Raw genomic sequence first — 17,138 nt, forward strand, 5'->3', positions numbered from 1 at the left:
TATTGCTGCTCGTTGAAATTGAAAGGGAAAAATAACTAGAGAAACCACCTTGAAGAGAATCAGAGAGGAAAACAACTACCCTCAGACTTCAAAATTCCTTCTCATTTTCCAATGTCAATGTTTAAGCATGATGTTTAAAAAGCCAGCTCTTACCTACCACCAACTAGCTGTGGAGTGCAGGAAGTTAACTTCTGTAGGCCTCTTTTCTTTCAGCTATGAAGTGAGGATAACATACACCTTACGGGCATCTTTCTGCAGATTTAATGGGATTCTGTATGTAAAGTGCTTAGCTAGGTGCCTGGAACATGGATACGTAATAATAAATGATAGCCATCATTAGTAGATTCTATAGCTATCTAAATATGGCCAGATAAATACAAGGATGAGCGGTACATATCTGTCTAGAACATCAGAACATTGGTGTTAGTTCTGAACTTTAGAATTAGCAGTTCTTAGGACTTGAGAGCTGCTGCAGCAAAATTAATGCAGAAGTTGCATTATTGCAAGTCATTAAAGGCATCATGCGACCAAAAAACCCCTAGCTCTTTGAGAGTAGCTAAGAACTTCTTCCTTCGCCATTGTTTTCTGTCTCCTGTTGCCCAGGGTAGCTGCCCGAATTATAGTTAATCTAGTATGTCTCGATTAGGTACCAAAATTATTTGGGAAGAAAAGTGACTGTGCAGAGTCTACAGCAGACTTGCCTCTCAAAGACAAAATGTGCACTTTTGCCCAGCCGTGAATTTTCTCTACCATCAGTCTTTCTATGCATTGGTTGAATTTTAGTTACTACAGCTGAAGAACTGGGGATGGTTTATAATAAAGGACCTTGATCAGAAATACTGGGCGGGGCGGGGGGAGAAGCTGCTTTGAGTTACATGGGTGATTGTTTTCTTTGACCTAGTAATGTAAACACTGAGCGTTAAACATTGTAGAGAGAAAAAAAATTACTGTTAAATTTGCCTTTGGAGTCTGTTTTTCTAGTGTCTACTGAGAATTGGATAAACTTCACCTTCAGTTGCACATGACTAAAGGGCTGTTTGGCGTTTGTATTTTTAGTCATCACATGACAAACTAGGTCTAAACCAAAAAGTAACTTAGGTTAGGCAAGGAAAGTTCTTTCCCTTGTATTTTCTCTTAGAACAGGAACTTTTGTTTTGGTCTTATGTAATGACAAAATGGTATAAATTTGTGGGAATGAAATACCTATAGATGTAAATATTAACTTCTGCCTTTTATTAGAAAATTTTTGAAAAAGTATTTTTGTGTTTTTTTTCTTAAGTTTATTTTTTTTAAGTAATTAAGATTTAAGAGATTAAAGTAATCTCTCCACCCAGCATGGGGCTCAAATTCACAATCCTGAGAACAAGAGTCCCATGTTCTTCCAGCTGAACCAACCAGATGCCCTCAGAATTTTTTTTTTAAAGAGTAAGACATTTTTTTAAAAGGGACTATATACTCAAGTAAATAAAAAAATTGGGGGATGTTTAGAAAATCAGTCATCAGTATTTCTAATATCTAGCATGGTTTAAGAACAACTTCGTGTCCTAATTAAATTAGAATCTGCACATACCCCCTATAGACTGGGCACATTGGACACATACCCCTATAGATAATGAAATCTGAGATAAATTGTGCTCAGCAAATGGACTGAATTCATTTAAAAATAATTTTTGATTCTTTAAATACAATGTAACAACTAGAACCATAATGGGTTAAACTTGATTACCATAACATGAGGAAGCAAAGGGGAGATGTTTAGGGAACCAATATGGGAAAACTTCAGCTTCTTATAGTAGTTTAGCAAAAAGTATGGGTATTGCTCTTAAACGGAGCTGATTTGTCTCTTACCCTGCACCCTTCCCCCCTTTTTATATCAGCAAACAAATATCCATGGGTTCTACAAGCACAGTTACGCTACATCTATGACCTGTGTGCGTGAGAAATTATTCTCAGCTGGCCTCAAGCTCTTTGAATTAAGAATGTTGAGACTAATAATTAAAATAAAGACTGGATCCATTTACTTGTAGATTCGCAACAAAAATCCTCCTTATAGGGAGACAAAACTGACCACCGCAGGGTGTTAGCTGTGTTATATGCACACTGCTCGTTCTGCATGAAAATAGTGTGCTACCAGTTAAACGCCTTTTTTTTTTTTCATCAAAATACTTACCAGCTTTTGCTCATCTTAAATAAAATTGGGTTTTTGTTAGTTAACCTCAGTCCATAATGCACAAAGGAGGATAGAGATTAGCCTTTCATAATGTACCAGGCAGTGATGGGAAATTCTTTTGAAACCTGGTGCTGCCCGTTAATCTTCCTTTGCTTTTATTAGGTAAAAGAAATATTCCATTTTGTAATAATGCATGACTCATTCATGCCTCATTGTCTTCCCACTGATTTTTTTATTTTTTCCTTGAGCCAGCAAGAAAATCTTACATGAGAGGAGGGAGGAAAAGAGACAGAGTTGAGGAATACAATACTTAAATACTGTTGCTTGATCCTCATTGGTTATCTCCTTTCTTACGGTGACCAGTGTAATCAAGCCTTCCCTGTCAAATCCCTTCCTTCCCCACCCTCCCTGCTAGGGGCTCCACAGGGTGCCTGCTGCTAGAAGCTGACTGCAGGCAGTATGTAGGCATCTTTCATCCAGGATGGACAGTAACATATTGAATAGAGAAGGAAGCTTTTAGAAATGTATCATATGTCAAAATTGCATGGCTTTTAAAAAGGGATGGAGAGATGCTGAATGTTTTGTATATTAGCATCGATTCTTTATGTCTGTTCAGACTCTTAAGTTTTCAGAAGCTTAAATATAGAGCCCTTTAAAAAAAAAAAAAAAGGAAGAAAGAAGAATTTTTCTGGTTAGTCGACCTCTTTCTAAGAAGTGCTTCATCATTCTCCTCCACCTCTCCGCGATGTTTCTCTGCAGCTCTCTGTAGATTAGGGTTCTGTGCTGGCTGGCAGAATGCTCATTTGTTAGCTGAACAGAGTTCACCGGCAGACAGATCAATATAGGTTTTATTTCTTTTCTGAATTCCAAAATGCCATCCAAAGAGTCTTGGTCGGGTAGGAAAACTAACAGAGCTGCAGTTCACAAATCAAAACCAGAGGGCCGTCAGCAAGATTTATTGATAGCAGCCTTGGGAATGAAACTGGGTTCTCAAAAGTCGTCTGTGACAATCTGGCAACCTCTGAAACTCTTTGCTTATTCGCAGTTGACATCACTTGTTAGAAGAGCAACTCTGAAAGAAAACGAGCAAATTCCAAAATATGAAAAGGTTCACAATTTCAAGGTAAGAATATTTGTTTTTAACCTTTTCTTACAAGAGAGAAAATGCCCATTGCTTGTAGTATACAGCGTTAAAGGAATTTCTTTTGCTGTCTTTTTTAAAACTACGATGACTGGACTAAAATGTTCTTGCTATTTAAGGAATGAAGATGTTTTAAGCATGGTTTTATTTAAGGGATAGCTGACTAAAGCTAATAGAACCCAACTCCATTTTCTCTAATGCTGATTTAGTATTCTGCTTAATCAATGTACACTCGATGGTAAAAGTCTGAACTGACATTTGAAAGGTCTCATTTAATAATGATTTTGGCATTATTTTATTTGTGATGCAAATATGTCTACTACCTTTGTCGGATATTTCATGAGAGGATTAGATCTTATCTCTGTTCCTTTCTGGTGAAAAGCTTTGGATGTAAGAGGGGTGCGTGGTTGCATCTGGATTGAGCAGATGGTCTGCATTTCCCCCGTTTCTGTCTTTTCTCCTCTGTTAATGAATTGACCATGATGAAAGGAGGGTGGCTACCCCGGGACTGTTCCTGCAGATTTAAGCAGCCTCTCTTCACTTTTTTGAGTATTGCTTTCTGTGTGTGTGTGTGTGTGTGTGTGTGTGTGTGTGTGTGTGTGTTTAATTAGTGTGTCACTGTGTTTTACCAACTCTACTTTAATCATCTTTCGTCAAGATGATGTGTGTGTTGGTTCAAATTGCCTGCATGCCTAGCAGGATATAAGGCCTTGGAGTTGGGTCCTCTGCAGCCTGACTGGGGAAGCATGCAGTGGGAGGCTGTGCAGACGAACACCCAGTTACACTCGGCGGGTGGACGAACCGGTACATCCGCTGTCCCTTCCCAGGAGTTACCCAACTTCATGATCAAGTTTTCTGTCTTTAGTTTAGTAATGTTGGAGGGCATATGGTTTCAAAGGAGGATAGGCTGGAACTCTGATCTTCTGTTTATTCAGCATTTATTCAGCAGATATACTCATTCAGGATGTACTTCTCGCTTCCCATTTGCAATTCGTCCTGATTGTTAACACTAGCATGTATTTTACTCAAATGCTAATCACCACACCCCTAATACGCTCTACTTTTTTTAGTGAGGAATAGATTTTTATGATCTCCACATCATTTGTGGATAAAGGATAAATTCTAAACTGTTTGGACCGTATGAAGATTGCTAATATTTCAAGGTAAAGCAAATACCATTTTTTTCTCCCTCTTTAAATATATTGTTCAGGACCTTACCTTTCAGCTGGTATCTTTGATTTTAAATGAAATTGAGACCATTCAGTATGTGGATCCAGTCTCAACCACCTCTTCCATTTTTGAACCTGAACAGTACATGCAAGTTACTAGGCCTCAGTCTCCTCTTGCATGACAAATTGGTCATACAGGATTTTTTTTTTTTTTTTTTGGTCATACAGGATTTTTATCAAGAGAAGGACCCCAAGTATAAAGTTACATGCATGCTCAGTCGAAAAATAGCCACTGAAGTTTCCAAGCAAGAAACTATGCATACTGTTTAGAAATGGCTGGGATTTAAAAATGTATCTCTAAGGATGTCCCCTCTGCTGTGTTCAGCAGGAACAGACTGACCTATTAAGGATGCCATTTTAGGGGCACCTGGGTGGCTCAGTCGTTGAGCATCTGCCTTCGGCTCGGGTCGTGATCCCTGGGTCTTGGGATCAAGCGCCACATCGGGCTCCTGCTCGGCAGGAAGCCTACTTCTCCCACTCCCACTCCAGCTGCCTGTGTTCCCTCTCTCACTGTGTCTCTCTCTGTCAAATAAATAAAATCTTTAAAAAAAAAAAAAAAGGGATGCCATTTTAGTGTTAAGTCAAGTTCATTGATCAAAAGCAAATAGTAAGTCTGTTCAGGGATTTGCATAAACAAGCACATTCTCTCCCCCCCCCCTTTTTTGGGTGGTGGTGTTGTATCTTCCAATAATTTTTCTATTTTAATTTAACACATGGCTTTAATGAGCAAATTTTGAACAGCCAGAAAAGTGCTGACTCTGGGACCAATTGTGACCCTTTGCTTGGTACCCAAACTGTTATAAAGATGCTTGTGTTAAAAACAAAAAAACGGAGAAGGCACATTAAAAAGAAGTCTGCTTCCTTCACTGGAGCTTAAAAAAAATTAAAATCAAGTGGGCTGTACTTTTTAAAAAGTATTTATGCTCAGGGAAGAGCTCATATTAGACAGTGAAGTTCTATTACATATATTTTATAGTTGCTAATAAGGTCAGAAGTCTCAGAATTTGACTCCTTCCATTGAAATTATTCTTTGTTATTTAAAAAATGTTTCTGTGGGGTGGCATTATAAAAAAGAGAAAGGTGGGAGGGGTAGTCATAGTCGACTTCAGAGAACATGCCCCCCGCCAAAGAATTCAGACTCTGTGGCAGGAGCACTTCTCTCCCACACAAATGTTCACTTAGAAGGTCACGCTTGTGATATGTAAGTATGTACAGTTCAGAGATTTATGGTGGGAAGAACTCTGAGCATTATATGATGATAATCATTCATATGGCCTTGCCCTTGATTATTTTCTCTGTTGGTAAAAGTGGATTTTGCTATCCACAGGCCCAAAAGCCTCATTTCAATGTGGTTTTCTTTTTTGCTTCTTGAACTGCCTTGTTATGTAACATTGCTCTGTGGCATTGAACAGCTGCCAGATCTCATTTCAGAAGGTAAAGCCAAGAATGCCTTATACCTTTGGTGCAAGTACTCACCAAGCTGAGATCCAAAAAGAAGAAAAATCAACCAGGCCTAACTGCAGACAGGTGTTTTGATTTTTTTATTTTTTTTTAATAGAAAAAAATGAAAGCAGGAAGGCTTCCCATTTACTGTTATGTAACATGGCCTTTTAAATTTTTTCTAATGTTATTTATAAGAATTTGATTTAAAAAAAATCTGTCTCAACAATTGTCTTTCTTAGGGAGATCGTTTAAAAAACAAATGTACCACATCCTTTAAAACTGATTATAATTTGTCAACATAACTTAGAGCGAAAATAATTTTAACTCTTTTCTGGATCAACCTCTCATTTTAAGAACTGCTCCTGTCCTAACACAACAGAGAGAGAGAGAGAGAGAGTACAGGGTTAATTTCTTAAGCAAACTTAAAAACTGAACCAAAACACCTCTGACATTAAGACACAGGCACTCCAGCAGCAATGACTATATCCTTATATCCTACACTTGAGGTTCTCTGGATGGAATCATAACTGAGACCCAGCCCTGGCCCTCAGGAGCTTGCTTAGCACTTACATGACCTTGGGCAGACTGCTTGATCTTTAAGCCACTGGTTCTACATCAGAACTGAGCCCCTGGTAGGTATAAGGTACTTGGTGACGGCTATTTTCCTTATAACAAATTACCCCAGATGGTATTTTTCCTGAATCCATACCAAGGCTATTTCATGCCCAGGTACAGAGGTCGTGATGCTATTGAGAGCCCAGGCATGATTGTGGGGTGAAAGGAAGCGCTTGCTTCTTTCTTAGCTCCCAGGCAGAGTTAGAGGTTATGCAAGAGCTGTTGCATTTTCATGCACCACAGAGTACAGTGAAATCCTCTGCATGTCTCTTACTCCTTCCAGATTTAACTATTTGGTGTTTCATTCAGTATAATTTAATAGCTCTATAAAATAAAATCAAGATTCCATATAGTGAAAACAACCATAGAAACCTGGCTACTTACACAAATTAAGTCATTTAAAGAAAAGAACGTTAAGAATTACAGTGAGAGAATACTTTAAAATCTGCCTTTAGTCTTTTTTGTTAAGGTAGTCTTGAAATGGCCACTGGTTCATGCTCGAGTCTAGATACTTGCATTCTGCATATAAATGAAAAATGTGACATTTTATTAACAGCCTTAATGTTGCCAAGATAATATGCAAGCAGTGAATCCTGAAATGTGAATTGATACTGTAATTAAATAAGACTATAACATGAACTTTGTAATATTTACTAAAATTACTGAGTCGGGACCTACTGGGTTTAAAGTGATAATGGTGGACCTGCCAATCCTGGCAGAGCAGGCGTGCTGCTGTCCGATAAACGGGAGGGTAGAAATGGCCAGGTCTCCTGCTGAGAGTGGTCTTTCCTTTCCTCCAAAGGACAGAGACAGATCCAACACCTGTGGTCCTTATTTGATTCCCATTTGAGAATAAACACAAAATGAACCAGCAAATAAAAACAGAGTTAGGATGAAATGTGGAGTTAAACGACATGATCCATAAGTGACCTTACAGCTCTATAATTCTCTCGGGACAGCTGGCCGGCTCGGTTGCTGGAGCGTGCAACTCTTGATCTCGGGGTTGTGAGTTCGAGCCCTATAGGGGGTATAGAGACTGCTTAAAAATTAAAGTTCTCTTTAGTATATTGAGAAGCATTAGATTTGTTAAGATAATCATCATTTTCCACTTTTAAAACTTTATTAAGGCCCATATGAGGACAAGATATTAGTGTTTATGTTTATACTTGATCTTAGCCAAAAGGCTGAAAAGAAATTATTTTTTAAAAAAGAATTAAAATAACCTGTATATGAAGGAATACTTTTTTAAAACTTGTTATATTAACAGTGAACTATCCTGTTCATCGACTGGGGTACCTGTGTACTTTGCCCACCAACCATCACATCACCACCATCCCCCACTTCTTTACTCATCTCCACTCTTCCTTCCCCTGTCCCTATATTTAGTAAAACGCAAATGTTCAAGAAACATCTGCTGAATGACTAAATGAGCATACAATGTGACAGGAGGGAACTTTCTTTGTGGTGGTGGTAGTGATTGTTGTATTTGTATTTGGAAATCACCTCTCCTGCAACAGGAAATTTCAACATAAAAATAGGTTCTACCAATGATTTTAAGACACATAATATTACAATTTTTAATCGAATTTACGTGAGTTTTTTAAATGCAGTCAAACAATACCTTCTTGTTGTCTTATATTTTACTGGAGAATCTGTGTTCATGTTTTAAGTGCTCAGAAATTTCACTACTGTTTTGAATTAATAACATTATAAAAGAAGTTAAATACAGTATGACTAATGGAAAAGGCAACCTGGAATGTCTCATTATTAGACATCATTGCTCTTCCTGTGGGTAGAACATGGAGTGTCTGACAGCTATTTTAAAGGAATAAATATTTTCCTTCAAATGGAAGATTAAATTATATATAATATTGTATTATACATTCTATATATATCTATATAGAGAGAAATATATATATTACATATATATATTTCTAGGTTATACAAATATATTTATATGTATCTCTGTATATAGACACACAGACAAAATTCCCAATTCTTAATGTGGGTCACTTGCAAGAGAAGATAAAAATAACAAAGCTCGGCGCAGATCAGCGGTTTTTCTCTCCTTAGGGCAGTCATGGAGGGAAAGTGGGAGATTGGACAAGATCATCTGTAAGATCCCTGTAGGCACTGTTGCTGTTACTGTTCAGTATAGTACTTATCAGATACTACAGAAGTCAAAAATAATGAACACATGCTACTCTGCTCTTTATCTCTGTCCCTAATGGTGGTGAGAAGGACCACAAAGACTCACCTTACATTTCCATTCAGGCCTCTGCACTGCCCCTCAGCATCATGACATTCTCAGCCTCAGCCCTATCTGTCCTTCTTAGGGTTTGGAGCGTTGGCTGAGGAACCAGTTATGATGCCTCAAGTGCAGAGAAGGTTACTGCTTGCCATTCATAATCCAAAAAGAAACACTTCACAAGCTTTGCACATAGTTGCTTTTACTTCTTTGCAGCCATTTTATGGGGCTAGAGAATTTTAAATGTTATACTTAACCCAAGAGAAACCCATGTTTTATGAATTGGAAGAATATTGCTAAAATGTACATACTACCCAAAGTGATCTTCAGAGCCAGTGCAATTCCGGGCATAATCCCAATGGCATTCTTTACAGAACTAGAAAAAGCAATCCTAAGATTCACGTGGAACCACAAAAGACCAAAAGCAATCTTGAGCAAGAAGAACAAAGCTGGAGGCATCAGTACTTTCTGATTTCAAAATGTATAACAAAGCTACAGTAATCAAAACAGGATAGCACTGGCATAAAAATAGACCTATAGACTAATGAAACAAACAGAAAGCCCAGAAATAAATCCATGTGTCAGCTGATCTTCAACAAGGACACCAAGTACACTAAATAAGGACAGGCTGGTTTCTTCATTAAATGATGCTGGGAAAACTGGCTATATGCAAAAAAAAAAAAAAAAAGAAGAAGAAGAAGAAATTCATCCCTTATTTCACATCATATACAACAATCAACTCAAAATGGGTTAAAGACTTAAATATAAGACTTGAGACTATAAAAGTACAGTAGAAAACAAAGGGAAAAACATTGGTGTGGGCAGTGATTTTTCAGATAGGACCCTAAAAACACAGGCAACCAAACCAAAAATAAGTGGAATTGCTTCAAAGTAAAAGCTTCTGCACAACAAAGAAAATAATTGATGGAATGAAAATGCAACCTATGAAATGGAAGAAAATATTTAAAAACCATATATCTGATAAGGGGTTAGTATCCCAAAATATGTAAGGAACTCATACAGCCCAATAGCAGAAGCAGCCTGATTTAAAAACAGGCACAAGACCTGAGAATAGTCATTTCTCAAAAGATAAACAAACGGCTAATAGGTCTGTGGAAAGACGCTCAACATCACGAATCAGCAGGGAAATGGAAATCAAAGCCACAATGAGATATTACCTCATACCTGTTAGAATGGCTGTTAGAAACAAGACAAAAGATGGCCAGTGTTGGTGACGATGTGGAGAAAGAGGAACCCCTGTACGTTGTTGCTGTGAATGTAAGCTGATGTAGCCATTATGAAAAACAGTATGGAAGTTCCTCAAAAAATTAAAAATAAAACTGCCTTATGATCCAGCGGTAGGTTACCTTTCCATTCTGCTGATTGTTTCCTTTGCTATGCAAAAGATTTATCATTAAAGGTAGTCCCAATTGTCTATTTTTGCTTATGCTGTTTTAAAATTTAGAGGGATTCAGAAGTTTGTCTTTCTCACTAGGAGACAATCAACAGAACTTATTAAGTGTACTATTTATTTTATTTAATTAAAAAGCAAATCAAGAGAGCCTCAGGCCAGCCTTGAAATTAAAATACATGGTTGTCACTTTTTTTTTATTTTTTTTTTAAGAGAGAGAGAGAGAGAGACATCGAGAATGCACAGGAGTAGGGGGAGGGGCAAAGGGGGAGAAAGAAAGAGAGAATTCCAAGCAGGCTCTGCTGTCAGCACGGAGCTCCAACATGGGGCTCTTTCCCTCTCATGAGCCTGAAATCATGACCTGAGCTGAAATCAAGAGTCAGACACCCAGCTGACTGAGCCCCCCCAGGCGTCCCTAGGGTTGTCACTTTTAAACATCTGGGCTCTCTTACCAGAATCAATTCTGATTCTTATTCCCAACCAATATCTTAATGTGAGACCCTCTGACAAACAACTACATCTAACACTGTATTGATTATTTCTAGCATTTATAACCATTCTGCTGATATGTTTTAGAAAATTTGGTATCACCTCACCTGTCAGAATGGCTAGAATCAATAAGACAAAAAAACAAGATTTGGGAAGGACATGGAGAAGAAGGAACCCCCATGCACTATTGGTGGGAATATAAATTGGTGCGACTACTTTGAAAAACACTGTGGAGTTTTCTCAGAAGATTAAAAACAGAACCACCATGCAATACAAATATTTCCACTTCTAGGTACTTATCCAAAGAAAATGAAAACACTAATTCAGAAAGACCTATTCACCCCTATATTCTTGCAGCATTATTTATCATAGCAAAGATATTGGAAGCAACCTAATATATATCAATCAAAAGATAAATGGCTAAAGAAGGTGTGGGATAGGATATGTGTGTGTGTGTAAAATAGAATATTAGCATAAAAAATGAAATCTTGCCATTGGCAACAACATGGGTGAACCTACAGAGAAACACATACTATAGGATTTCATTATATGTGGAATTTAAAATCAAAGCAGCTCTTTTCCCTGGCACCTCAGAGGCAGCAGGCTGCTTTAGGGTGAAGCTGAACATTTCTTTCCTAGTTACTGGCTGCCAGAAACGCATGGAAGTGGATGATGAACGCAAACTCTGTACCTTTTATGAGAAGCATAGGGCCACAGAAATTGCCGCGGGTGCTCTGGGTGAACAGTAGAAGGATCGCACCATCCTAATCAGAGGTGGCGATGACAAACAAGCCTTCCCCATGAAGGAGGGTGTCTTGACCCATGGCCATGCCCACCTGCTGCTGAGGAAGGGCCATTCCTGCTACAAACCGAGGAGGACTGGAGAAAGGGCTAATCTGTTCGCTGTTGCATTATGAATGCCAATCTCAGTGTTCTCAACTCAGTCATTGTTTTAAAAAAAAAAAAAAAAATGGAGAAGGCTATTCCTGAACTCACCGATTCTACTGTGCCGTGTCGCTGAGGTGCAGAAGAGCCAGCCGAATCCACTTTTCCAGTCTCTCTAAAGAAGGTGATGCCTGCCAGTATGTTGTGAGAAAGCCCATAAACAAAGAAGCTAAGAAACCTAGAGCCAGAGCACCCACAATCCCATGTCTTGTTACTCCGTGTGTTCTGTCACACAAACGTTGGCGTATTGCTCCGAGGAAACAGTGTACTAAGAAAGATAAGGAAGAGGCTGCAGAACATTCTCAGCTTTTGGCCAAGAGAATGAAGGAGGCCAAAGAAAAACTCCAAGAACAGATTGCCAAGAGACAGAGGCTGTCCTGTCTGAGGCAGAAACCTCTAGGTCTCAGGCCAGTCAACAATGAGATCAGACATCAAAAGTAAATAAAAATCATATTAAAACAAATGAACAAATGGAACTGAAATAAATGCACAGATACAGAGAACAAGCCGATGATTGCTGTAGGGTAGAGCAGTGGCAGGGATGAACAAAATAAGCAAAGGCAGTTAAGAGATACAGTCTTCCAGTTAAAAATACATAAGACATGGGGATGAACTGTGCAACACAGGAAATCTTGCCAATAGCCTTGCCACAGTAGTGTATAGGGGCAGATGGCAACTAGACAATGTGGTGACCCTGCTGTAATATACACAAATAGCGAATCACTGTATTTATACCTCAAACTAATACAACATTGCATGTCAGTTACTCTTCAATTTAAAAATAATTGGCATCTCCAAATTTTATCTCAAAGGAGAGAAGCAGCCTGGCGTGTGACTCTCATTGCAATAACAAGATAAGGATCTAAACCCATAGGAAGAACACACAATAAGAAGTCCCCTGTACCACAGTTCTTTTCTCTTAATACTCTGTGTGTCCACATAATCATCTACCCTTCAAGGATGAGTTTTTTGCACGTTTGGGACACAGTGGTATGTTAAAGGCAAGTTTTTGTAGTCACTTGTATCATCTCTCCCTTCTCACCTTCCAGATTTAACTAAAGATTGAGTCTTAATTTTATTTTGCTTATTTTGTAATCTAATAGGATACCTATATAATAATTTAGATTTCTAATTTTTAAACATTGTTTAATTCACAAGTTGTACTCTCCTACTTCATCTTCTTTGTGATCTACTATGTCAGCATTCCTCAGAGGAAAGTCTTCCTTAGGAGGGAAGTTTACCATGGCTTTAATAAGGTAGTGAAAGCATACGACTGAAGAATATGTACATGTCATGACACCTTACCTGGTTACTGTCTATGCTGCCAAGTTCCCTATATCGCCATATACTTACTGTCATCATTAGGCAGCTTTTGTTATTCTTATGTAATAATACATAACACAAAAATATAATTGCCTTCATCAAAGAGCCCCAGGGACAGAGAGAAGAGATACATGCATAAGTGGAATATAGGTCTAGGAAAGATTTTTTAAGTAAAGAGAAAACACAAAAAACTGATTTTTCTTTCTTAAATATTTTATCAAGTACTGCTGGTATCTGAGAAACCACTACAAATTATTTTTCTAATAAACACCATACCAATAGTGTTTTTGTCTTTTCAGGTTTCTTAACCCCTCTTCTTAAATTATCTTAACATTCTTCTGGTTACAAAATAGGAAAGCTAGAAAGGAAAGGGGAAATAGCCCAGTGATGTTACATTTCTAAGGAACATCATCAACTGCCCGTTTAAAAAATATTTGTATATTCTTTGGGGAACAAAAATAGAGCTGGGTGCATTTTTTAAGTATTATGCAGACATAAAAATTGAAAATATATTCATTTGTGGGCCATGGATATCTGAGGATGCTTGTCATATTAGGGGATAGCCTTCAGTCTGTTGTGTTAGAAATGACAGTGTTTTGGCTAGTTATGTGAGTGGATTTGCTCAAATCAGGCCTAAAATGTTATGTTCACTCTTTTTTCTAGAACTCCCTTTGTTTGGAGCTCTAGCCTTATATGTGCCACAGCCAGCTCACTGCTCCTGGCTCTGCCTGATGAGTGTGCACAGTGCACTTGTTCATAATGAGAAGGGCTGTCTCTAGGAAGCAGGCGATTCTGTTTTGACCGTTGCTAGTATAGTGCATTACTCCACAGTTGAATGACATTGCTTCAGTGTCTTTTTAAAAGACTATTTGGAACCCATGATTGATACTTACCATTTGATGGAACAGTTGAAGACTTTCCATTGCAAGTGTTAGAAAGCCCAACTCTTGCTTGCTAAGGCAAAAAGGGAGCTTATGGGCTCACATAGGAAAAGTCTGCTGGTGGTTGGTATCCTTTGCCTAAGGTGCTTAAAATGGCACCAGAACCCTGTCTTCTAGCTCTTTCTTCATTTGTAGCCTTTCTCTGTTGACAAGATGGCCTGCAGAGGCTCCATCTCTAAATCTTCTCTGATTCTAATCAGCTCAAAATGAGACTGAACAAAAAAGTCTGGGCCCCGCAGGCATTTGCCCAATTATCTTATGTGCCCATCTCTGAACCAGTAACTCAGCCCCGAGGCAGGAGAATGGAATGTACTGATTGGCTTGGATCAAGGTCATATACTCTCTCTTGGAGCTGGGGATGGGGTCAGTTCCATACAATTCATATGGATTGAGAACTGGTGCCCAAAGAGAAGACATTTATTCTGTGTAGCTAAAAAAATAAATGTCCACAACATTAAATGACAAAATGATGTCACTAAATCTAAGATCCTAGTATACAACCTACTGAACACAACAGTGTCAATGTGACACTTTGCTGGGAGAGACATGTTGATATAACATGATGATGTAAGAATCCTGAAGAAGCTGAGCCTCTAGAAGGGACACTGAGAATCACTGATGAAGTTAATTTTGCACGTGTAGAAACTGAAGCCCAGAAATCCCAGGTTCAAGCTCACATGAAAGATCAGTTTAGAAATAAGAATATAATCTGAACTTCTACTTCCAGCCATGGCGGAACAACTAGACTTACCTTCCCATCTTAAAACAACCAACAGACCAGGAAAAAACATATAAAACCATACTCAGATATTGAACAGGTAGTATAGTACTATGATACCTGAAAAAAGGAATGCAATAAGAGGAGTCTTCAGATTGTTTTCATTTACTGCTTGGAGGCAGTTTCGTGGCCACAACACATGGAGGGAGAATCTAAAGAGAACCCAGTGGTCTAGGTGAGTTAAAGATACGGAGATTGGAGTTTGAGGAGGCAAAGCACCTAAAATTTGTAGAGCAGTGTTCCGGGGGGCGGGGTGGGTAGAGTTCTGGCGATCTGCATCGGGGTCTTCTTGGCTCTTAGAGCAAGTACCTATCTACATATGCATGAAAGGGACCTCTTAAAAGACACATAAACACACACATACACACACACATACACACACCACCACCACCACCCCGGCCCCGGAAAGCATTAGGCTGAAAAATTACTGAAATTCACTTAAGGTTGAGAATAGTTTTGCCCTCCAGTAGGTGTAGAAAAATGTGATAATATATGAGGCATTGTTTAAAAGTCCTCACAGGGGATCGTCACAGTAGCATGACTAAATTAGCAATAGACTGAAGGCTGCAGTGAGGAAAAAAATTGAAGCCATCTGAAAGAATCCAAGTCGAGGGCACCTGGGTGGCTCAGTGGGTTAAGCCTCTGCCTTGGGCTCAGGTCATGGTCTCAGGGTCCTGGGATCGAGCCCCACATCAGGCTCTCTGCTCAGCAGGGAGCTTGCTTTCCCTTCTCTCTCTGCCTACTGCTCTGCCTACTTGTGATCTCTCTCTCTCTGTGTCAAATAAATAAATAAAATCTTAAAAAAAAAAAAAAAGAATCCAAGTCAAATCTCTAGAGATTGAAAATATATCTGAAATGGGGGCACCTGGCTAGCTCAGTCAGTGGAGCATGCGACTCTTGATCTCAGGGTTGTGAGCCCCATGGTGGGTGTAGAGATTAAAAATAAAATCTTTAAAATCTTAAAAAGGAATGAAAAATACATTGAATAATATTAATGGCATATTAGGCATCAAAGAAGAAAAGATTTGTGAGCCAGAAGACATAACTATAGAAAACATCCAAAATGAAGGACAGAAAGATTAAAAGAAATAAATAAAAATTAACATAGCATCAGTGACCAATGGGGGACACTATCAAGCAGTGTAATTTAAAAGTATAATTGGAGTCAGAAGGAGCAATGGTGAGGGGCCAGGGACAGTACAATTATTTGAAGATCTAATGATCAAAAAATTTTTAATTTTGATGAAAATCCATAGATCTAAGAAGTACAGTGAACTACAAATAGGGGGGAAAATATGAAGAAAACAACACCTTGGTATATCATAATCAAATTGCTAAAAACCAGTACTGAAGAGAAAGATCGTAAGAGCAGCCAGAGAGGAGAAAACCAGGTTATGGGAAAGAAAAATTATATTCCTTAAGTGGTACTTTACCTCAGCCTGGAAGGAAGTTGTCCCTCTCCCTTGTGATATCAGAATGTGTAGAGGGCATATTTAAGATCTAGAAATTAAACATGTATTCAGCTTCAGCTTCAGAAAGTGTTTATAATTTTATGACTTTATAGGATTTAAATGTGCACACTCATGCTCATAAATTACAAAGTACATTTTTTAAAAGAGAATTGATTTTTTACACTACTTTTTTCTTCATTAATATCTGTAAAGTTTCAGGGCACCTGGGTGACTCAGTCAAGTCAAAGTGGCTGCCTTCAGCTCAGGTCATGATCCCAAGGTCCTGGGATGGAGCCCCGCATCGGGCTCTCTGCTCAGCAGGGAGCCTGCTTCTCCCTCTCCCTCTGCCTACAGCTCCCCCTGCTTGTGCACACACTCTCTCTGTCAAATAAATAAATAAAATCTTTTAAAAAAACTCTATAAAGCTTATTCCAGCGTAAGGAAAATATGTCAAAGGAAGAAATAAATTATTTTTCTTTGTCACTGATACACTTACATATTTTAGAAAGTTTTTCAAAAGGCAGAGGGGGAGAAGTGGAAGAGAATACATTTTACATAGAGATGAAAAATACTGACAACAGAGTTCTCATCAGAAACTATGCAAGACAACAGAGTGACATCTTCAAAGTACTCAACGACAACTAAAAAAAAGCCTTTCAAAAATGAAGACATAAAATATTTTTTTTAAACAAAGAAAACCGGGGTAAATGCATCCCCAGGAGACCTATACTACAAGAATGTTAAAGGAGGTTCTTCAGACAAAAGGTAAATAATACCAGATGGAAATTTAGATCTGTACAAAAGAATAAAGAATGCCAGAAATGGCAAATGTATGGATAAGTGTAAAAGATGGTTTTTTTCTTTCATTTTAGTGATATTAAAGATAACTGACTAAAGCAAAAAGTGATATTACATAGTTTATACAAGTATATGACAACAATAGCATAATGTACA

General features: G+C 38.3%; 1 protein-coding gene and 1 pseudogene across 3 annotated transcripts in view; both read left to right on the plus strand.

Moving 5' to 3' along the window:
* Window positions 1-17,138, plus strand: part of CHN1 (chimerin 1) — a 207,030-nt gene that overhangs the window by 155,752 nt on the left and 34,140 nt on the right. For both annotated transcript variants that reach the window (XM_080798958.1, XM_080798959.1), the window contains one exon: window positions 3,216-3,293. In XM_080798958.1, the coding sequence (XP_080655084.1) occupies window positions 3,216-3,293 (78 nt within the window). The remainder of the gene's footprint in view (window positions 1-3,215; window positions 3,294-17,138) is intronic.
* On the plus strand, window positions 10,065-12,132 carry LOC308339813 (small ribosomal subunit protein eS6-like; annotated as a pseudogene). Its single transcript has 2 exons — window positions 10,065-10,124; window positions 11,268-12,132. The product of its transcript is annotated as a small ribosomal subunit protein eS6-like (transcript).

The sequence above is a fragment of the Martes martes genome (genome assembly GCF_963455335.1).
Source record: "Martes martes genome assembly, chromosome: 3".
Lineage (NCBI taxonomy): Eukaryota > Metazoa > Chordata > Mammalia > Carnivora > Mustelidae > Martes > Martes martes.